The 23,738-nt window shown below is 38.1% G+C and overlaps 1 protein-coding gene across 2 annotated transcripts in view; it reads right to left on the bottom strand.

Annotated features, from left to right (window-relative positions):
* Positions 1 to 3,518: 3,518 nt before the first annotated feature.
* Positions 3,519 to 23,738, bottom strand: part of klhl36 (kelch-like family member 36) — a 28,370-nt gene continuing 8,150 nt past the window's right edge. For both annotated transcript variants that reach the window (XM_073070334.1, XM_073070333.1), the window contains exons 3-5: positions 16,915 to 17,988; positions 12,261 to 12,418; positions 3,519 to 7,182 (exon numbers count right to left, since the gene is read on the bottom strand). In XM_073070334.1, coding sequence (XP_072926435.1) covers positions 6,636 to 7,182; positions 12,261 to 12,418; positions 16,915 to 17,988 — 1,779 coding nt within the window. In that variant the 3' untranslated portion in view covers positions 3,519 to 6,635. The remainder of the gene's footprint in view (positions 7,183 to 12,260; positions 12,419 to 16,914; positions 17,989 to 23,738) is intronic.

Below are 23,738 nucleotides of genomic sequence, written 5' to 3'. Positions count from 1 at the left end.
GAAAGAAAAGGTGGGATAGCGTTGCTGGTTAGAGAAAAGATTGACGCAATAGAAAGGAAGGACATTAGCCTGGAGGATGTGGAATCGATACGGCTAGAGCTGCATAACACTAAGGGGTAGAGAACACTGGTGGGAATTGTGTACAGGCCACCTAACAGTAGTAGTGAGGTTGGGGATGGCATTAAACAGGAAATTAGAAATGCGTGCAATAAAGGAACAGTAGTTATAATGGGTGACTTCAATCTACATATAGATTGGGTGAACCAAATTGGTAAGGGTGCTGAGGAAGAGGATTTCTTGGAATGTATGCGGGATGGTTTTCCGAACCAACATGTCGAGGAACCAACTAGAGAGCAGGCCATTCTAGATTGAGTATTGAGCAATGAGGAAGGGTTAGTTAGCAATCTTGTTGTGTGAAGCCCCTTGGGTAAGAGTGACCATAATATGGTGGAATTCTTCATTAAGATGGAGAGTGACATAGTTAATTCAGAAATAAAGGTTCTGAACTTAAAGGAGGGTAGCTTTGAAGGTATGAGACGTGAATTAGCTAAGAAAGACTGGCAAATGATTCTTAAAGGGCTGACGGTAGATATGCAATGGCAAGCATTTAAAGATCGCATGGATGAACTACAACAATTGTTCATCCCAGTTTGGTAAAAGAATAAACCAGGGAAGGTAGTGCACCCGTGGCTGACAAGGGAAATTAGGGATAGTATCAAGTCCAAAGAAGAAACATATAAATTAGCAAAAAAAAGCGGCACACCTGAGGACTGGGAGAAATTCAGAGACCAGCAGAGGAGGACAAAGGGCTTAATTAGGAAAGGGAAAAAAGATTATGAGAGAAAGCTGGCAGGGAACATAAAAACTGACTGTAAAAGCTTTTATAGATATGTGAAAAGAAAAAGATTGGTCAAGACAAATGTAGGTCCCTTACAGTCAGAAACAGGTGAATTGATCATAGGGAACAAGGACAAGACAGACCAATTGGATAACTACTTTGGTTCTATCTTCACTGAGGAGGACATAAATAATCTTCCGGAAATAATAGGGGACCGAGAGTCTAGTGAGATGGAGGAACTGAGGGAAATACATGTTAGTAGGGAAGTGGTGTTAGGTAAATTGAAGGGATTAAAGGCAGATAAATCTCCAGGGCCAGATGGTCTGCATCCCAGAGTACTTAAGGATGTAGCCCAAGAAATAGTGGATGCATTAGTGATAATTTTTCAAAACTCCTTAGATTCTGGATTAGTTCCTGAGGATTGGAGGGTGGCTAATGTAACCCCACTTTTTAAAAAAGGAGGGAGGGAGAAACCAGGGAATTATAGACCGGTTAGTCTGACATCGGTGGTGGGGAAAATGCTAGAGTCGGTTATCAAAGATGTGATAACAGCACATTTGGAAAGAGGTGAAATCATCGGACAAAGTCAGCAAGGATTGTGAAAGGAAAATTATGTCTGATGAATCTCATAGGACTTTTTGAAGATGTAACTAGTAGAGTGGATAGGGCAGAGCCAGTGATGTGGTATATTCAGATTTTCAAAAGGCTTTTGACAAGGTCCCACACAGGAGATTAGTGTGCAAACTTAAAGCACATGGTATTGGGGGTATGGTATTGATGTGGATAGAGAATTGGTTGGCAGACAGGAAGCAAAGAGTGGGAGTAAACGGGACCTTTTCAGAATGGCAGGCAGTGACTAGTGGGGTACCGCAAGGCTCAGTGCTGGGACCCCAGTTGTTTACAATATATATTAATGATTTAGATGAGGGAATTAAATGCAGCATCTCCAAGTTTCCGGATGACACAAAGCTGGGCGGCGGTGTTAGCTGTGAGGAGGATGCTAAGAGGATGCAGGTTGACTTGGATAGGTTAGGTGAGTGGGCAAATTCATGGCAGATGCAATTTAATGTGGATAAATGTGAGGTTATCCACTTTGGTTGCAAGAACAGGAAAACAGATTATTATCTGAACAGTGGCCGATTAGGAAAAGGGGAGGTGCAAAGAGACCTGGGTGTCATTGTACACCAGTCATTGAAGGTGGGCATGCAGGTACAGCAAGTGGTGAAAAAGGCAAATGGTATGTTGGAATTCATAGCCAAAGGATTTGAGTACAGGAGCAGGGAGGTTCTACTGCAGTTGTACAAGGCCTTGGTGAGACCGCACCTAGAGTACTGTGTGCAGTTTTGGTCCCCTAATCTGAGGAAAGACATTCTTGCCATAGAGGGAGTGAGTACAAAGAAGGTTCACCAGATTGATTCCTAGGATGGCAGGACTTTCATATGAAGAAAGACTGGATCGACTAGGCTTATCCTCACTGGAATTTAGAAGATTGAGGGGGGATCTTATTGAAACGTATAAAATTCAAAAGGGATTGGACAGGCTAGATGCAGGAAGATTGTTTCCGATGTTGGGGAAGTCCAGAACGAGGGGTCACATTTTAAGGATAAAGGGGAAGCCTTTTAGGACTGAGATGAGGAAAAACTTCTTCACACAGAGAGTGGTGAATCTGTGGAATTCTCTGCCACAGGAAACAGTTGAGGCCGGTTCATTGGCTATATTTAAGAGGAAGTTAGATATGGCCCTTGTAGCTAAAGGGATCGGGGGTATGGAGAGAAAGCAGGTACAGGGTTCTGAGTTGGATGATCAGCCATGATCATACTGAATGGTGGTGCAGGCTCGAAGGGCCGAATGGCCTACCCCTGCACTTATTTTCTATGTTTCTATGTAAGTAATTAGCTTTGAGTCTATTTATGTATTCAAGGATGGATTAAATCTTCACCTTGCTGCCAGAGTATAAAATTAGTGTGGTTTGACAGCCCAGTCCAGAAATCTTATGAATTTTATCTCCCCTGATCTGACTGAAACCACAGTTCCTTGAATCAATAGTTGAAATGGACCTCGATAACAATTTTCTCAAAAGCTAGGATTTTCATCAGCATAAATACATGGTAGGATATTATATGGCTTAAAATTTTAGCATAAATGAGGTCAGGAAACCCCAAAATTCTGTCAAATATAAGCTTTACAATGTTATAAAGTCCTCAAATTTAACAAAATTAGGGTTAATCAGTAACAATGGTTTCTAAAACAAATACACATGGACTGATTTTTATAATTTTCTGTTATATCTTGAGAACTTGGTAACTAAACCTTGGAAGAAAATCAAGCCTTTGTCATTTCAAAACTCAGTGAAGTTGTGAATGAATTATTAGCTATCACTGCAGAACTTCAGATAAGCAAGGACTTTTGCTGATAAATTCTTAAATACTGCTGAAATATTTGTGTTCTGTACTGTTCTGAAAAATTAACAAAAGCCCAGTAAGTCAAACAGAAGAATTTATACTCTCACAAACTTGGAGGCCTTGGGGTCTTCCATGAAGTTTAGGCTTCTCGTGTCCAGCTGGGCTTCAAGGTAAAACATTCATCTGAACAGTTAGCATAGAAATGAATGGATGACAGGTTTGGAAAACTAGAATACAGATGATGTTTTAATTGTAACTTCATTATACCAATAACTGGAGCAGTCTGCAAAAAGCATTTAATTTCAGAAGCTGTACAATATACAAGTCATCTTTATTAATGTTACAGCAGTGAGAAAATACATCCTGCAATTACAGGATATACCAACATTCATTGTATTAATTTAATTGCAACTGCTGTACACTTTGACTTGCTTAAGATATGAACTGTCTTCTATCACACATATACTGAAGTCTGAAAACATTCCTCAAGAAACAAATCCAAACTCAATTAAAAATTACAGCACGTGCAAGCATGCTATTTTTTTTCTAAATTCAATGAGTTTTCTATTAAAATAAATATTTACTGTTATAGTACAAGGAAATACCATATATTTAAGATTAGGTACCAAACATCCATGAGAATGAATGAACATTTTTAATTTGTACATTGTTTTAATTAGATTGTAACTAATTCCAGGAATTCAAGTACTCAGTTGATGGTACCTGCATTGGAGCCCAAATGTTTCCCCAACACCTCCCCCACCATATTAAGTGAAATGATTGGCAAGTCCAGTATGTTCAGAATTTTCTGCTAATTTGAAATATACAACCATATACATGTGCCTACACATTGCTTACATAGAGGATTTAAGAGCTACTATAATGACTAAATTCTAAACTGCAGGAACTTTGTCACCAACTATACTACAGATGGAAGAATATTACCACAGAACAAGAGAATAAGAATGATAATAATATTTAATTCCAACTGTAAAACGTACCTAGGTGCACATACTTGGAGCCTACTGGGGCCATTTTGATTCTAGTCAAAGAGACTTGCAAAAAGCATAGGGAGTGCCTAATGGCTAGCCAACCATAACCAAGGGGTTAAAAACTGATACATTCTTAGAAAGCACCTGAAATTTGATACTTTGTTAACAATCTCTATGGAATAAATATTTGCTCCTCCTAATCTGCCAGCTACTGTCTCACAAGATTTCCTTTGATGCATTATTACATTTATTTATGCTGAATCTACATTTTTCTCTTCAGTAACATTAACTTTAAATTAACTTCCAATAACTTTAAATCATCCTACTCTTTCTGATGTTAATATTTTGTTCAGTAGACATCAGTATTTTAGTTTACCATCATTTATTACATCTGGGATTGTCATGGTTGCACCAGAGCCAGGTACTTTGTTGTCCCCAATAGTTCATAATTGGCTTAGAATGATTTTTAAAATATTTCAAATAACATGTTAAGTTTTCTATTGGAACCCCTTTTAAAAATAAGTACAAATGAACAAAGAAATTCTATATTAAAAATGTCATCCCAAAACGAGGTACAAAACATGTAAAATAAGCAATCCACCAACAAAACATTGCAGAAAAGAGGGAGCAGCTTGAAAGTCTATCAAAGAGAAGCATTCACTTAAAAGGCAGCAAATTTCAACAGGTCAAAGTAGCATTTAGACTTTTGCATTAAAATGGCTGTTTAAAAACAAAGGTAACATTTTCAACAAAATAACTCGTGTCCTCAATAGCAGGATCAGTAATGGTGGCGCACAAAGTAAATCTTTAATCACGAACAGTGCAAACATGAAATTATTCCTTGGGGGTAAAGAGTTTCCCATGTTCTGAACAATAAAGTTTGAATATGTCTGTTAAAAGGGTGCAATGAGAGGGATTACTGCATAACCCGTTCTCAGAAAATGGTGTGTTGCACTTGTATATTTGTCAGAAATATAATAAAATTGTTTGATTTTTTTTATTGCTGTATTTCAAGATTTTCAGCTTACTTCATTACAAAAGTTAGAAAATGTGCTTCTATATTAAAACAGGAAGGAAAACTCCACCCACATTAAGTTTTTTTTGTGCTTGAACTGTTAGAATGCACCTCTCGTGTTCTGAAACTAGCCATTTTCGCATACTTTACAACGTCTTGAGAAAATTTCCTTATGGCTCTGTCACATAGGAATGTGCAAATATATGCAATACTGATCATACTTTCTAAATATGTACCCACATCATTTTAAAACTCAAACCAAAAGATCCTTTCAAAATAAGTTAAAACACAATAATACTTTGGAGTTGAAACCTCATCCCCCTCAAAAATGAGGAGTTTTTGACTTCAGTCTGTAAGGGAAGTAACTGATCTTCTGTGGAACTACAACAAGAGCAGAGTGAGAAGACATGTTCTTCTCCACGCGAGAAAATAGACAAGATGGAGAGATCAGAAGTGCAAAAGGCAAAAACTGGAGAAATGGGAACAGGCAAGTAATCTTCAGTGTTTTGAATTTTTCCTTGTATGAACAAAGGGCATCTTGATAAAGAGAAAAAAAACGGTACTTCAAAAGTGTGAGCTCATTTTATTTTCTGACCTCACTGAACTGTTAAATCACCAACTACATTAACATTTCACATTGTATCACCTCATCGTACGTTAGATTTAAATTAAAATTAGCGCCAAGCTTTATTTACTTTCTCACAATGTGATATGGTATACACTATATATACTTGAATTACTTTTTTAAATAATTGATTGTTATTTTGATTGCCAATTATTAGACAATAATACCACTAAGAAAATCATAATGGGAAACTTTCAGACTATTTAGCATTGTTCGTTTTACCAAGAATACCTTTGGAAGTGTTTTTTTTTACTAATGCACTAATAATACATTTTAGCAGATCTGGCAGATTTCATCTGTAAAGATTGGGTAAATGAAATTGGATTGAACAATTAGAAAGCTTTTGTGTATAGCATTCACTTGTTTAAGACTGTTTTAAGAGTACTCTATTTCTCCAAGTAATTTATAATTAGCACAATGCATGTAACCTAATTAGAGCAAATGAAAGTAATACTTAGGTTTACCCACATTGCTGTCTCCCATTCAACACACACCATTGCCTTAGGTTTCTTGTTTCTTAAAAAAAAAAATCACATCTTAAGATCACTCACATAACACTTTAGGCTTCTGCATACAAAGGTAACACACAGTGGCACAGCATTACAGAGCAGTTACTAGGAATAAATAGCACAAGTCTATTAAATATTATTGCCAAATGGCTGAAACCCAACACCAGTGAGGATTGCTACATGCTTTTTCTATATAACAGTGTGCTAAATTAATCTCACGGTCATCCTGAGATTGCACCTAATTGGACTGGCTACTATCTACTACAATCCTGGTGTAAAGTCTTTAACTTCTTCTCTGAAGACCTAGGGTTCAGAACACAAATGCAGGCTGATACTCCTGCTATCAACTTTGGGAGATCAGTGCCGCGGAACCACTTATTCTCAATTCTGTTATATATCTGTACAGATTTTGAAAACACTGTGTTCTCCCAGCTGTAACCACCAAGAATATAGATTTTTCCACTCATAACTGCCACACCTGACTCACTGTTGGCCTCCAGAAGTGAGGAAACTCGGGTCCACTGGTTACATTGTGGACTGTAACATTCTACACTTAAAATATCAAATCGTTCCATTGACTCGATGTGATCATCACTACCGCCTATAGCATAGATATGGTCATGTAGTGTGCACATGCTGTGCCATCCTCGGGCAGTTATCATTGGTCTTTTCTCTTCCCAGACATCAGTTCGATAATCATAGCAAAGAAGATTCTTTCTGTAGGGTCCAATTTGGTAATCGTGGCCACCTGAAATGTACACAAATTCCTTGTATATTGAACCAGCATGGCCGTAAGTAAACCTGTGAAAGAGAAAGATGGATCATGATAAAATAGCTGTACTCAAGGTAGAAATGGTTCAACCAATACAGTAAATCACAGTAATAAAGTGCAAAGTTCAAAGTAAATTATCAAAATACATATATGTCACCATATATAACCTTGAGATTCATCTTCATGTGAGAATGCTCAACAAATCCATAACAGAATAATAACTTTATAGAATCAATGAAATACCACACCAATGAACAATACAAACTGTGCAAATACAAAAAGGAAAGAAAATCAATAATAAATAAATAAGCAATACACATCATGAACATGAAGTGAAGAGTCCTTGAAAGTGAGTCCATAGGTTGTGGAAACATTTCAATGATGGGGCAAGTGAAGTTATCCCCTTTGGTTCTATTTGCATGAATCATTTAGAGTCATAGAACAATACAGTATTAATATAGGCCCTACAGCCCAACTAGTCCATGCTGACCATGGTGTCCTCCCAGTTAGTCACGAATTTCCTGCGTTTGGCTTATATTCCTCCAAGCTCCTCCCCTTCACAAACTAATCTAAGTCTTTCTTAATTGATACTATAGTGCCTGCTTTAACCACTTCCGCTGGCCTCGCTGATGGAAAAAGTTGCCCCTTGGGTTCCTTTTAAATATTTCCATTCTCACCCTAAATATATGCCCCCTAGTTTTGTATGCACCTACTCTGGGGAAAAGATTTACCTAATCTGTGCTTCAATTTTAAGCATTTCTGTAAGGTTGCCCTTCATTCTCTGTGTTTCTTTGTTCCAAGGTATGAACATCTAGCCTGGCCAACCTCCCCCTTTCATTGAAGGCCCTCTAGTCCTGGCAGCCTCCAGTTTAACCATGTCAGGAACAAAAGTGTACACATTACTCCAAGTGTGGCCTCACCAATTATTTTATAACTGCAACATAATGTCTCAACTCCTATACTCAATGCCATAACTGAAGGCCAGTGTGCTTAAATTCTCTTTTCATGCTCCTTTCAACAAACTATGAACTTGTATTCCCAAGTCTCTTTGTTCCATTATATTCTCTAGTGTCCTACCATTTACTATATGGTTCAAATCCTACACCAGTTTCTTTCCAAGATGCATCTATTGAAATCCATTGACCTCTCCTTGACCCACTTCCCTAACTGCTCAAGATCCCCCTGTAACCTACAATAACAATATCAACTATCAACAAACTTACTGATCAAGCATTGTTGATTCGCATCCAAATTCTTAATACTGACCCCTGTACACTGGCCGTCATTCTGAGAAAGAACCTTCAACCATCATAGTCTCCTACACTAGATTACTATTCCTTTTTTTTTGCACTATTTATTGTTATTGATAGTAATTAATTACCGGTAAGCCTGCACTGTATTGCTGCCACAAAACAACATATATCATGACTTACATCAGTAACAATAAACCTGATTCTGACCCTGTTGAAAGCCTTGCTAAAGTCCCAAAAGACAACATCTATGGCCCTATCCTCATCTATGTTTTGGGTACCTCTGCAAATCAACTCTCAAGGGTTCATCAAGCACGACTTCCCACGCACAAAGTCATGCTGATCCCTTCTCATCAATCTCTATCTTATTTATGTGGTATCTTTCATCTAATAACACACTTGTTAAACATACATTTTTAAAAACCACTTTTAGGTTGCACTATAAAAAAACTGGAGTGTTTGAAGGATCCTTAGACACATTTTTCATTACAGAATATGTGTGGAAGGCCCACTTGAGACTAGAGAAGATAACAAAGGAAAGGAACACAAGATTAATATATTAAAAAATGGGATAAGTACTAATGTCCAATTTATTAAACTATTTTTTGAAGAATTTAAAAGTAAAAATTTTACAAAACATGGATAAGATTCAAGCTGAACTACAGTGAAGAAATGGGTACATTCTCAAGTTAATAGGTTAATTTGAGAGAAACGCAGATAAAACCTGCACAAGCTGTACAAGAAAGACAATAAATTGTATGTATGTTAAATAAATGACACACAATAAGATTTTTATCAACATCAATCAGGGGCCAATATGTCATCGATCACACAATGGTGTATCTGTTACTCAGGAAAAATTTTACTGAATGCTATGCACTCCAGCAGAAAGTTGGTGCAGCAATTAGATCTAATTATTAAAAAAAAATAATAGCATATTTAGATTCTTCTCAAACACTAATCCTCAGTTTAAATTTTGTCAGCAAACCTAGAACTCACTAATACTTACACCTATATCTTTGGACTATGGGAAGAGAGTGGAGCACCTAGAAGAAACCCATGCAATCACTGGGAGAATATGCAAGCTCCTTAGAAACATTGGTGGAATCAAACCTTGGCCACAACCACTGTAAAACAATAAACCAGTCTCTACACTACTGTGCTATCTGTGAATTACAGAGGCATGAGAGAGGAGCTTGCCTAGGTGGATTGGAGGCAGTTACTGGTGGAGATGATGGCAGAGTAAAGATGGCTCAAGTTCCTAGGAATAGTTCACAAGGCGCAGGATAAATATGTCCCACAGAGGAATAAGTTCTCAAATGGCATGGGTAGGCAATCATAGCTGACAAAGGAAGTTAAGGACTGCATAAAAGTCATGGAAAGGGTGTATAAAGTAGCAAAGCTGAGTGGGAGGTTGGATGATTGAGAAGTTTTTAGAATACAACAAAAGGCAACTAAAAAAAGCTATAAGAAGGGAAAGAATGAAATATGAGGGAAGACTAGCCAATAATATAAAGTAGGATACCAAAAGTTTTTTTTCAGTTATATAAAGAGTAAAAGGCAGGTGAGAGTTGACATTGGACCACTCGAAAAAGATGCTGGTGAGGTAGTAATGGGGAACAAAGAAATGGCAGATGAAGTCCATGAGTACTTAGCATCTGTCTTCACTGAGGAAGATATTAGCAGTGTGGCAGAGGTCCAGGAGTGAGTGCCATTTCTATTACAAAAGAAAAAGTTCAAGGCAAACTCAAAGGTCTTAAGGTGGATAAGTCACCTGGGCCAGACGGACTACATCCCAGAATCCTAAGACAGGTTGCTGAAGAGATAACGGACACATTGGTCATGATCTTTCAAGGATCACTTGATTCTGGCACTGTCCCCGAGGACTGGAAGATTGCAAATGTCACTCCACTCTTTAAGAAGGGAGGAAAGCCAAAGAAAGGAAATTATAGGCAACACGAGTGAATCTGCAGATGCTGGAAATAAATAAAAACACAAAATGCTGGCAGAACTCAGCAGGCCAGACAGCATCTATGGGAGGAGGTAGTGACGACGTTTCGAGCCGAAACCCTTCATCAGGAGGGACTACTCCTGATGAAGGGTTTTGGCCCAAAACGTTGTCACTACCTCCTCCCACAGATGCTGTCTGGCCTGCTGAGTTCTGCCAGCATTTTGTGTTTTTATTAAAGGAAATTATAGGCCAGTTGGCCTAACCTCAGTGGTTGGGAAAGTGTTGGAGTCTATTACTAAGGTTCAGATTTCGATGTACTTGGAGACTAATGATAAAATAAGTCAAAGTCAGTACGGTTTCTGTAAAGGGAAACCTTGCCTGACAAATCTGTTAAGAGTGCTTCGAGGAAGTAACAAGCAGGGTGGACAAAGGAGAGGCAGTGGGTGTCATTTACTTTCAGAAGACCTTTGATTAGGCACCACACATGAGGCTGCTTAACAAGATATAATCCTATGATGTTACAGGAAAGATACTGGCACAGATAGCAGAATGGCTGACAGGCAGGAAGCAGCAAGTGGGAACAAAAAAGGGGCCTTTTCTGATTGGCTGCTGGTGACTGGTGGTGTTTCTCAGGGGTCAGTATTGGGATTGCTGCTTTTCACATTGTTTGACAATGATTTAGATAATGGAATTGATAGCTTTGTGGCAAAGTTTGTAGATGATACGAAGGTAGGTGGGGGGGTAGAGAGTGCTGAGGAAGCAATGTGATTGCAGCAAGACAAATTAGAACAATAGGCAAAAAGTGGCAGATGGAATAGAGTGTAGGGAAATGTATGAAATTGTATTTTGGTAAAAGGAACAGTAGTGCGGACTATTATCTAAATGGGAAGAAGGTTCAAACATTAGAGGTGCAGAGGCACTTCAGAACATTGCAAAAACAAACATCACAGATTTAAAGTATTATAAATGATATCTGTTTCAAAATAAATGCAGATGATCAATGGAAATTACATTCAGGTTGAGCACCCCTCATCTGAAATTCCAAAATCCAATAATTAATTGAGTATTGGCATGATGTCACAAACAGAAAATTCCACAAAGCGCTCTGAAGGTTCCCAGGCAATGCGCAGGATTCTGCGCATCAGACTATTCTGAGAAATCAGCATGCAAATGTAATGAGCAGAAGTTAATGAAAAATAGAAAAAAAAACACTACATAAAACAAAAAAAATGAAGATCTCAATCATGTATTCAAAGAATGGATTCGTCAACATTGGAATGAACATATGCCAGTTAAAGGTATGCTGATCATAAAATACTAAAGGATCTATAATGACAAACTGAAAATTAAAGATAATTGTGAACATTCAGCAGGCTGGTTGCAGAACTTTAAGAAAAGCCACAGATTTATATTGTCAAAGAATTGTAGTGATAAAGTGTCTGCTGATCACAAAGCAGCAGAGAACTTTATTGATGAGTTTGTCAAGGTCATCACTGATGAAAATCTAACAGACTGAAGAGCTGCATCAGTACGTATGTGATGAATAAGTGTAAGACAAGGACTGCTTACTGGTCGTACATAAATTCAGAGTTGGGACTGATGGCAATGCCAAACAACCACCAACTATCCACCTGATCGGCTAAGATAGTGATAAATTACCTTTCTGGTGGTTCAATATGAACATTCTGGTTACATGCAAAGAATTATATAAAACTACCCCTTCAGGCTTTCTGTACTATATTGCTGCATGTATAATGTAAATGGGGTTTGTGTTTATACTTGTATACCACTCCCAAGGTATTACAGATGCAAATATTCCAACATCCTAAAAAACCTGAAACACTTCCAAGCATTTTGGATAAGGGGTGCTCAACCTGTATTAAATATACAAATATTAATACAATACCTTGGTAGTCCAGCAACATAAGACCATGAATCCTTAACGGGGTCATAAATTTCAACAGAGGATAAAGCACCGTTCTCATTTCTGCCTCCAACTGCTATCAGAAAGTCAGCGAAGGCATCCAAGTAAAAATCTACTCGTCTCTGGTTCATGGGAGCAACCTGAAAGGCAAACCTAGAGCATCTAAGAACCACACGTGAAATACACTTATTTCTAATAACTTTAAAAGTATGTTATTAAAAATTTGAATGCTATTCTTTGTTTGGTGTAGTTAGAAATATTCTTGCTTTTGAGTCACCAGGTGGTTGTGTTTTTTTAAAAAAAAGTTCCACTTCGGAAATCTGAGCACGAAGTGCTACTTTGAGATTTTAGAACATCCTTGAGGAAAAAATCCACAGCATTTTTTCCAAAAGAGCAGCACTTTCCTCGGCATGTCAATCATTATCCTTCAGTTAGGATCATGTTAAAAAACATATCACATTGCCATCCCTGGATTTCACTGCCACAGGAGGTTGTGGATGGCAAGTCATTGGGTGTATTTAAGACAGAGTTTAATAGGTGCTTGATAAGTCAGGGCGCATATGATTACAGGGAAAAGGCAGGAGAATGGGGTTGAGAGGGAAATGGGAAATGAAATGACAGAGCAGACCTGATGGGCCGAGTGGCCTAATTTACTCCTATGACTCAGAATTATGGTCTACCTCTGTGTTCTATATTCTATGCATGCACATGGAGTGTTCATCCTTACCATGTTCATTTTCTTTTAAAAAAATCTTTTAGTATTTTTCGTATTTTTTAAATAGATCTTTCTCAATAAGTACAGTCAGGATTGAGGATTAGCAGGGAAGTTTAGATAGAATTGCATAAAGTGCTATAATCTCCTTTACATTCATCTATGTAGAAAAAGAAGTCATATACAAACTAGAGAGACCTGTGAAAATCCACACAGCCTCTCCCTTTGCTATATAGTTCTGAGATAGTTTCTTCGTGTTTCATATTCAATATTTTGCTTTGAAAGGAAATATAACTGCCTAGCTGACAATCAAGATGACAAGGTAACAGGATTAAGTTCTAAGGAAATATAAATAATTCAGCAATAAATTCTTGTGCACCAAATACAAAATCTAAATTCCTTTCACAGTGCCACATATACTTAAACGAACCCCCTGAGTTTTCCTTTCCAGCTACAGAAACATCTATTAGAATTTTTCTGCTAAACTATGACTATACAGTGGCTAATGGGATAAGGCAGTACAATGTTCAAACTGATCAAAGAAGAATATATTTCTCTATTATTTTGTAAGAAATGTCATTATATTGATTTGGCCTTAAGAATTTGTTTAATTTTGAAATGCCATCATTGTTGGCCAACACAATACTGTGCAACCCCAACTGCCTTGGAGAAGTTGGAGGTGAGCCATGCGCTTGGAACGACTGTAACATACATTGAAGGAACTCTCAGTGTTGACGAGTAGAGAACCTCAGGATTTAGTCCCAGAAATGTTAGAGTAGTACATTTTCAAGTAAGTACAATTTGTGATTGTAATGTTTTTTCTTGTTCTTAGGGCTTGTTCTCGTTCTTCGATTCCTCATAGTAATTTCATACAGGCTGAAGAAGATTGTCACATATATCCTAGAGCAGGTAATGAGAAAACATTTACTTCTGAAAAGGGCTGCAGAAAATTTATACAGTTTGTAAAACATAATGTGACAAAATGGAACATGTGTAATCCCAGAGTGTTTTGCAAGTATGTGATGTGTGTTTTATGGCAGAATTATTTAAAAACAAAAAACAGGATTTAGCTGTTGCGGGGGGGGGGGGGGGGGGGGGGGAAGAAGCCTCAAGACAAATGGGTTCATTAAAGGCAACTCATTTAAGACAGATGCAGATAAGAAAGGAATGCAATTAAGGGATGGAACAACCTCAAATATATGAAGCTGATGAATTATCAGATTCCGTAAACATATATGATCTGTTTTGAGCTGTAAGATTGAAGCTACCTAACAACAACTTAACAAATGGAGGTAAACTTTCCTTTGCAAGTAATAAATATGATTATAATTTGATCCACTCCGAGTTTGTTATAGTCCATTACTATACATTTGGAAGACCTAGCTGAATGGTGCATGACAGGATGTTGACAAAACAGATATTTTATGATGATCCAATGAGCTTCATAATCACATTGATACTACCTTTTTAAGAGCCAGGGCTGTAAGGCACAGTAACAGGCCCTTTTGTCGCACTGTGCCTATGCTGACCATCAAGTACCTTAATACTGCATATTCATCCAAAATACCAACACCAAGAAATTTTGTATGCTTTTCAGATCCAAGTATTTATCCATATAATTTTATTTATATATAAACATTTTAAGCACCTGCCTCTGTCACCTTCTCGGATTGCAACCATTCAGTGAAAATTTATTTCAGAAGATTCCCTCTAATGTTCTTACTCCTTGCCTTAAACATGCACCTTTGGATTTTAGATACCTCTGTTATGGAGTAAAGTTTATCAATATCCATGCTCTATGATCCTCATAATCTACATTCATATTCATATTATTAATTTATGACAAACAAAAGTGGTTCCAGTACAGATCCCATTGGTTACAGCTTTCAATCACAAGATCAACACTTTACCAACACCCTCTGTCTCTTACAACCTAGTCAACTTTAGAACAAATTTACTAATTTGTCTAGAATTCCCTAGGCCTGTTGGATCAGCCTTCTTGACTGCAACTGGTGGTATGGAAAAGACTTACCACTGCCTACAACTCCCCCCCCCCCCCCCACCCCACATTGTCAACTGTAACAGCATCTAGCATTGGCAACAATAAGATGGCTGGTCCACCTCAACCTTCCTGTTATGTTTCATGAAGTTGCAATTTCAGTACATTAATAGATAATTAATCTTACTAATTTAAAACTGGTACTGAATACTGGAGGAATTTAAGATTTTGTATTTCTACAATATCAATTAACTTCTCTGGCGAGAAAGAATACTAATTATAAGGGAACAAATTGTAAGAGATTTAACTTCCTCATTTTACATCTCTACTTCTCTTAGCTATTCCATTCCCTCACTCTCACATAACATCCAATTTGACTCTAACTTTCTACTTTTCTGATGTTCTTGGTCCTTACTCAATCCTTAAATTTTTACTGATTCAGGAAATGTACCGCTGATTCCATTATTCACAATGATCTTACATAGCTCAGTGCTCTTGCTGCCATAAAGTCACATTATCCTTTCAGCAACTAAACTGAGAGAAATATTGTCACATTGAAAAATGAAGTGAAGGACCAAAGAGGAAGGGTTTGCACATTCTGGTTTATTAACCAGAATGCCAGGTAGCCCAAAGGGCATTAGGAGTTAATTATAGAAACAGATGGCAATAATGGCAGGCATTAGAGGAGAATAGACAGTTGATATTTCAGGCCGAGCTTCAGTACCGGAAAAGAAGGAGCAAAAGTCAGAACAAGGTTGGGGGCGGGGGGGAGGGGAGCAGTACAAGCTGGATGATGATAGGTGAGATGAAGTGAGGGTAATGGTAGTGGAAGGGAGAAACAGGGGAATGCTCGCTGGAAGTTAGAGAAATTGATGCTTACGCCATCAGGTTGTAGACTACCCTGACGGAATAAGAGATGTTGTGTCTCCAACTCCCATTTGGCCTCATCATGACAGTAGAGGTGGCCAAGGACAGACATGTTAGTGAGGAAGGAAGTCAAATTGAAATAGGTAGCCACAAGGAGATCCTGCCTTTAGCTACCCAGCCTGTTGAGTTACTTCAGCATTTTGTGTGCACTGTTTATCATTTGGCTGCATCCTGCTATTTCAAATTGGAGATGACCTACAATATGACAAGATATCAATGTTTATTTGAATCATTGTGGTGTCCTTTTGCTATTGATCATCCACGTATTTTACAAACTACAATTATTTTGAAGGAACCTATGAGAACAGAGCAAATGTTCCATTCAGTATTTGGCTGGTACACAAAGAAACTGAGTTTCTACCAAGTGGTTCCAAATTCTTGTGCTGAGTCCTAGAAAGCTCTTTTACAAACATCAATATGCGGCTGAGAAATTGATCTTCCATATTTAACTGATTTCTGCAAAGTGGGCAAACAAAGCCAAACATCTTTACAGTGGAAGGAATGGTAAAATAATTTACAGACTCTTGTCATTTCCAAAAATGTAGGCAATATGTTTGAGATTGAGGATCTGGTATGGCTTTTGTGCTCGGAATAATGAAATGGCCTCATTGATCAGTTTTACTCACAAAAGCACATGTGAGAATATCAAAGGACACCTGATGTCTAATGGACAGTTCCTCAAGGAAAGTTAATGCTCAGGAAGATAAAGAGGGGAAGAACATTTTTCATTACACTTACAAACTACTTGTTTTTGTTGATTAATAAACAAAACTTGCCCCTTCTTGCCTACAATTTTAAGTGACACTTACTTGAACCCATTTAAAAGAACATGCTTTGATAGTTGTCTTTGGCAACATAATTCACAGAACTTAGTGCCCCAACATTGTATAAGACAACAATAGCAAGAAAATTTCCAAGACAATGAAATTTGCATGTATTGGTTCAGTTTTGATGCTCAAGGAGACATGATATCATATTATAAAAGATAAGAGATTTACCTTTAACCATTGGTTACACCTTGGATCATATCTATAAAGGACATTTGAGGCTGCATCACCTCCATTGTCACGAGAAGAGCTTCCGCCAGCCATAAAGATAAATCCTCCAAAGACAGTTACACAATGGTGGCTCCGTCTTGCAGGCAACATTGTTTCAGAAAACCATTGTCCTTTTTCTTCATCAAAGTAGCACATATCATCACTTAGCTCTTCTCTACGTTCAGACACTTCCCCACCAATAAACAGTAACCTTTCAACATCAGATCGGAGAGCAGACCGTCTGTTCTGGAGCACCGGCTGCTTTGTGATGTTATTGTGATAATGTATCGCTTCTTCCAAGAAGACATCACAGTTTGCTTCTTTGGGGAGTAGGGAACATACTGCCGGTTTAACTCTGTGCAATAGATCACTCTTAGGTATAAGTGGGAAGTGGATATTTTTAAGGACGAGGTGTGCACTCTGCATTCTGTCAGGATTCTGTGTTAGCCACTGCAGTGCAACCTGCAATAAATCATGTTCACATTCATGTTGGACATTGTTGCTCTCTAAATAGAGACAAAGTTTTTGCAGGGAGATGTTTTGCAAGAAGTCTGGTGTGAAGGAAAGAGTACCAAAGTCATGTAGAATAAAACTATCAATGAAACAGTCCAAGCGCTCCAGGTCATAAATTGAGGCTAGTTCTTGAAGATAGAGGTAATTTTCTTCACTAACCTCATTTTCAAGGTACTCACAGCAAAAATCCACCACTTTCCAAATTTGTAGAAGATGTGCAGTTTCCAGAACATAGTCAATATTACCACCATCTAATGGGAGTTCGCTACTATAGAGAAAGTCAATCACAGCTTTCAAACCTATGTAGGAGGCTCCAACCAACTCAACTTCTTTTTGATAAGCTTCCCTCATTCCAATTGTAAACATAGAATTAAAATAATCACTGTAGACAGCCAGGAGACTCCTGTGGGCTGACACTTTTTGTTCATCTGCCACAAGCACGATATCACAGAACAATCCTCTTTGTCTCTGTTCATTGAGCCCCTGGAGAACGGCATTAGAATGATCTGCCCATCTGTACACCTGAAAAGAAAATATTCTCCAAGATTACTGCATTTATCTTGTATTTCACGCGTGCTTAAAATGCATAAACAAAATTTTGCATCTAGATTATGGAAAATAAACATATTATTTAGATGCTTGTGCAATTAACTTCATTATTTTCAGTTTTTTGTTTGTACATGGGCTACAGTATATGATCAAAAAGGAACCTTAATACTATCTCAATGACTTGCAAGAGACTGATTTAAGTTGTACTGACATAATCTAATATCAGCAAGGCAAATTATAGCAATTAGTTTGATAGTTTCAGTGGAAATATTTCAGTTCATTGCAGTGGTTAGTAATCACTGTCAAATGTTTTATTTTCTTGATCAAATTATCTCCCACATTTCTTTTATAAGTCATAGTGCCAAAAGAAACAATTCTTTTGACAAAGTAGTTTGCAAAAGTAGCCTATGGCCAAAAGTCATTCTGAACCAAGTGATTTAAATCAGCTGTGCTATCCAAGTACTGTCAATCAATTTGTTTCAGTTATTCAGCTGGATGCTGGTATCTTTTTAATTAAACGCAGCACAATTTTCAGGATTCATTGCAGTACAGTACTCTAGCTGCAGCAACCAGGGAACTACATATTGTGGCAATTATGCAACGGGATTAACAAATCAGCAGTCAAAACAAAATACCAGGTTTCGTTCAGTTACAATTAATTACATTATGACATTTCACAGCCATTTCAAGCTATGAAGCAGGCATTATATTGTTTCAAAGTAATTAAACATAACAGATGGTTTAAAAATCATACTTAACTAATCAAAAATTTTACACCAACATTGAAAAAAGCAAAACACAAAAATAAAAACATAACACTGAAATTAAGATAAGAATCTAATTAAACCATAGGAACATGGACAGCCAACAGCACAATACAGGTCCTTTGGCCCACAAAGCTGTGCTGAATATGTCCTTGCCTTAGAAATTACCTAGGGATACCCATAGTCCTCTATTTTTCTAAGCTCCATGTACCTATCCAAGAGTCTCTTAAAAGACCCTATCGTCTCTACCTCCACCACTGTTGCCAGCAGCCCATTCCATGCACTCTTAAAAAAAAAACTTACCCCCGACATCTCCTCTGTACCTACTTCCAAGCACGTCATATCTGTGCCCTCTCGTGTTAGCCATTTCAGCCCTGGGAAAAAGCCTCTGACTATCCATAAAATCTATGTCTCTCACCAATTAAGTGGTTGAACATTGTTAAAACCATGACAAAACTCAGGAGTTTAAACATTGGAACTGGATTAGTGCCCTATAAATTCCTTTCCACATATTTATTAAGTATTTTTACAAATAGATTTTTTTTGTATTAATTGACATGGCAGTTGCTTCCTGCCCTCTCCCCTTTTCTCAAACATGATTCCCTTCTCCTTGCCCCCTTTCCCACTCTCAGTCTACAATAGAGACCCATATCAGATTCAGGTTTATCACACTCATATATGTCATGAAATTTGTGGGTTCTTTTGTGACAGGACCAGAGAGACATTCTATAATGACCAATAAACCATTTGTTTGGAATCAAATGACCTTACCTAGTGTCTCGGGGCTGGGTGTGTCTGCACCTGTGCCACCTCCCCCCAACCCCGGCACTGCTTCTCTGCACCCTGTCCCACACCCATCTCGCAGCACTCCACCAACATGCTTCCCAACATCCTTTGTTCCTGCCATGTTTACAAACTCGCTCTCCACTCCACGTTGACAAATGCAGTACTGTACAAAAGTCTTGGGCACCTTAACTATATACGTGGGCCTAAAACTTTTGCACTGTACTGTATGTCCAGCTTTGTCTTTCTTTTTGAATACTAGACATATTTTCCTCACTTACTATCAAACTAGGACACCTTAACGTATGTAAATGAAAGCCTGAAATATGAATACCCACCTAGTTATACTATAGTTCTTAAGGTGCTTCATTATCTAACCTGTTTCAGACCCACAAGGCAATGGATCAGAAAATAAAACTTTCCAAATTAAACCTTGTGAAAGATCATTTTTAATCACAAACACAAAATATAATTTAGCTTGTTTAATTTCATAAATATTTTAAAAATTAAGTGGGAAGTTTGAAGTGTCCTTGCATCTTCACTGCCATTTTGATTATTGCATCCTTGAAGCAACCTTTGTTTAAACAGCATATTAGTGTTGCTTACAATCTTTGTTTAGATCTGTTTATTTGGTTTAAGTAGCTACTAGAAATAACCAATTGCCAGGCCAATAGTTAAGTCAATCAAGGGTCTTTGCAAAACTGGAAGAATTGAATTTTTATGTAACATAGCTATGGCTCTTTACAAGAGAAATGTTTTCATATAAGCACTGTGATTTTTGTATAAGGAACACTGTGCCAGGCAGATTGTGCAGGTAATTTGTTCTCCGTAAAGTCAAAAATTATACTTTATTCTAGTTTGGCCTTAAACCAAGAAAAGGAATGTAATTACAAATAGCACTGAAATTAATTGGTTCAGTTCTTTATATCGTGTTTAGTCACACATAATTATGAAAATTACTACAGATAATAATTGCTTCAAAACACTTGCAGTTATTTTGAAATGGTTATCAATCAGGGGAACACTACTCTAGCAAGCAGTTATTTTTAATTTTTGCTCATCTCTCATTTCTGAGGTGTAACCCAAGAATTGTGGCCAGAATGTTGGCTGTCATTGGTTAGGGACAGCAGGAGTTACAGCATATAAACAGATATTAAAAGTTTTAAAAAATTTCGATGCAATACCGTAACAGGCCCTTCCGGCTTACGAGCCTGTGCCAGCCACTTACACAGTACCCATATGAGCAATAAACTTATTAACCCGTACATCTTTAGAATGTGAGAGGAAGCTGGAGCACCGGCAGAAATCCATGTGATCATGGGGGAACATATAAACTCCTTACAGACGACAGAGGAATAGAACCCAAGTTGCCAGCGCTGTAATAACATTATACCAACCACTACACTACCATGCCACCCCGAAAAGTTTACCAGCCATCAATCTGAAGCAGCTCATTCCAAATTACTTTGCAAAAAGTCATGTTCCAGTTCAGGGAGGAGAATGGGCTTTACTGTTAAAGTGAACAAGGAAATACAAATTCAAATACATCCAAACCGTAAGCAGCACTCAAGCTAGTTTAGCTGATCATTAGATTCCTATTAATAACCATCTTTCATTTTAGTTTCAAAATGAGGCAAACTTGATACATGCCAAGCCAAATATACAGAATGTGAAGTTGTGCCATTGCTTTTAGTTACTGCTGACATTAACAATGCAAATCACTCAGCGAAGAATTCATGAAAATAAAGATCAGTCCAGCTAGAATAATAAATTACTGACTTGTATCAGTTTTCCCCTTTATTCAAACTTGAAAATATGTTTTCTCATTCCTGTAACTACTATTCAGTATTCTGGATATTAATGTATCATGGTCAGCAAAGGAAGTGTTTTTGTTCAGTTTAACTACTACCATGCAGTCTATGAACAGCTATTTCAATAGGATTACTCTGAGGGGAAAATAAATATTTTAATTGTTTTTTTTCAAATAACTACTTGGAAAGTGCTACTACATGGCTTGGTATTATACTATAACCCTGAAGCCAATAATTAGCACCCTGTCACCCATGTGAAAAACACTAACTTCTATGTGACTATGACCATGAATTAATGCTCCAGTACAAAAACTTCAGTAAGAGGAAAAGCTACATAACTGGACCAGTAATGGTTTGAATATAAATGTGGAAGGAATTATTTAAAAATTGGAGCAATACAAACATTGGTGGCATTGTTGAAAGTGAGGATAACATGACGCTACAGAACAATCCTGATCAGCTGGCAAATTGGCAAAAGTAACACATTTTGGGAGATCCAATGAGGAAGTATTAAGGAACAGAAGGACCTTTAAATGCAGGTGGCAGACTGGTAGAGAACACGGTCAAGGCAGCCTCCAGCTGCCTTAATAGAACATCAGCGAAGTCCTCCTTCTTCAAAGGACAGGGTTTCCCCTCTTTCATTTGATCATTCCCTTCCTCCTTTCTTGATAATGCCCTCTCCCGCATTTCCTCCATTTCCCAGATATTCACCCTCAGCGCATCTTCCCACCACCTTAATAGGGATAGAGTTCCTCTTGTCTTCACCTACCACCCCATGAACCTCTGCACATCCTTCTCCACAACTCCCACCATCTTCAATGGGATCCTACTACCAAACACATCTTTACCTTCCCCATCCCCAATTCTCTGCTTTCCACAGGGATCACTCCCTTGTCCATTCATCCCTCCCTATTAATCTCCCTCCTGGTACTTATCCCTGCAGGTGGAAGTGCTACACCTGCTTATTCACCTACTCCCTCACCTTCTTTCAGGGCCCCAAACAGTTTTTCTAAGAGAGGCAGCACTTCAGCTGCGAATCTATTGGGTTGCCTACTTTTTCTGGTACTCACACTGTGGCCTCCTTTACATTGGTGAGAGCAGCTATAGGTGTGGGGAAATCACTTTGTCAAGTACCTTCACTTGATCTGCAGGATTTTCCATGGCTAACCATTTTAATTCCATTCCAACATGTTGGTCCAGGAAAACTACTGCCACAATGAAGCCATTCTCAGGTTGGAGGAGCAATAGCTCATATTGTTTGAATAGCCTCCAACCTCTTGGCATGAACACTGATTTCTCTAATTTCTGATATTTTTCCCCCTCCACCCCTTCCCTTTTGTTCCATTCCCCACTCTGGCTCCCCTCTTAACTCTTTCTTCTCCTCACCCATCTATCAACCCCCTCACCCTGTGCCATTCCTCCTTCACTTTCTCTGTTGATCCACTCTCCTCTCCTATCAGATTCCTTCTTCTTCTGCTCTTTACCTTTTCCACCTATCATCCCCCGGCTTTTTACTTCATCTCACCTCCCCCTATCACCTTTTTGCTTGTACTCCTTCACCTACCTCCCCCCCCCCCCCCCCCCCCCCCCCCCCCACCCCACCATCTTGATCTGGCTTCTCCCCCTTCCTTTCCAGTCCTGATGTAGGGTCTTAGCCAGAAACATCAACTATTTTCTGAAGTTGCCTGACCTGCTGAGTTCTTCCAGCATTTTGAGTGTGTTATTATGTAATACATTAGCCAGAATTGGAATGCAAGAGTATAGAAGTCATAGAACAACTTGGGGGGAAAAGAACTTCAGGTTAGGCCACAGTGGGAGTTTTGAAGATAAAATAAAATTTGCCCCAGTGTCATTTAGAGATTGCCGGTATGCTATGTTGGCCTTAGAATGTGTGGTGACACTTGTGGGTATAAAATTTGCAGCATTTCAGATAGTAGAGAGTGAACAGCCAAGAATTTATGAAAATGGAAGGTGGGAAGCAATCCAGAATGAAAATTGATATTTGTAATGGAGGTGAAATAAGCAACGTATGCTACTATGCAAATTGAATGGAAGCTCATTTCAGGGTTTAATATGACACCAATGTTTCAGTAAAGTTCACCCTTACAATATGAAGAGAAGAAATGGAGTTAGTGTTTGGGTAACTGACTTTCTGGTGGGGATTGAAGGGCGAGGATATTTATGGCCAGCCAGTTTTCCTCATCAGTGGAGACAGTAAAGAAAATGGGAGATTTGGTGGTGATGTAAAAACTGATACTATGTTTTTAGATGATGTTGCCAGAACAGGATGAAAAGCTTTTTACCCGCCAAATTAATCTTAAGATAGTACTTGGCTATGAGGTCCAACATTTATTTCAATGTTAAT

This window comes from Hemitrygon akajei, chromosome 17 (genome assembly GCF_048418815.1).
Source record: "Hemitrygon akajei chromosome 17, sHemAka1.3, whole genome shotgun sequence".
Lineage (NCBI taxonomy): Eukaryota > Metazoa > Chordata > Chondrichthyes > Myliobatiformes > Dasyatidae > Hemitrygon > Hemitrygon akajei.
The sequence above is the reverse complement of the archived record's forward strand: the minus strand, read 5'-3'. Positions and strand labels throughout refer to the sequence as shown.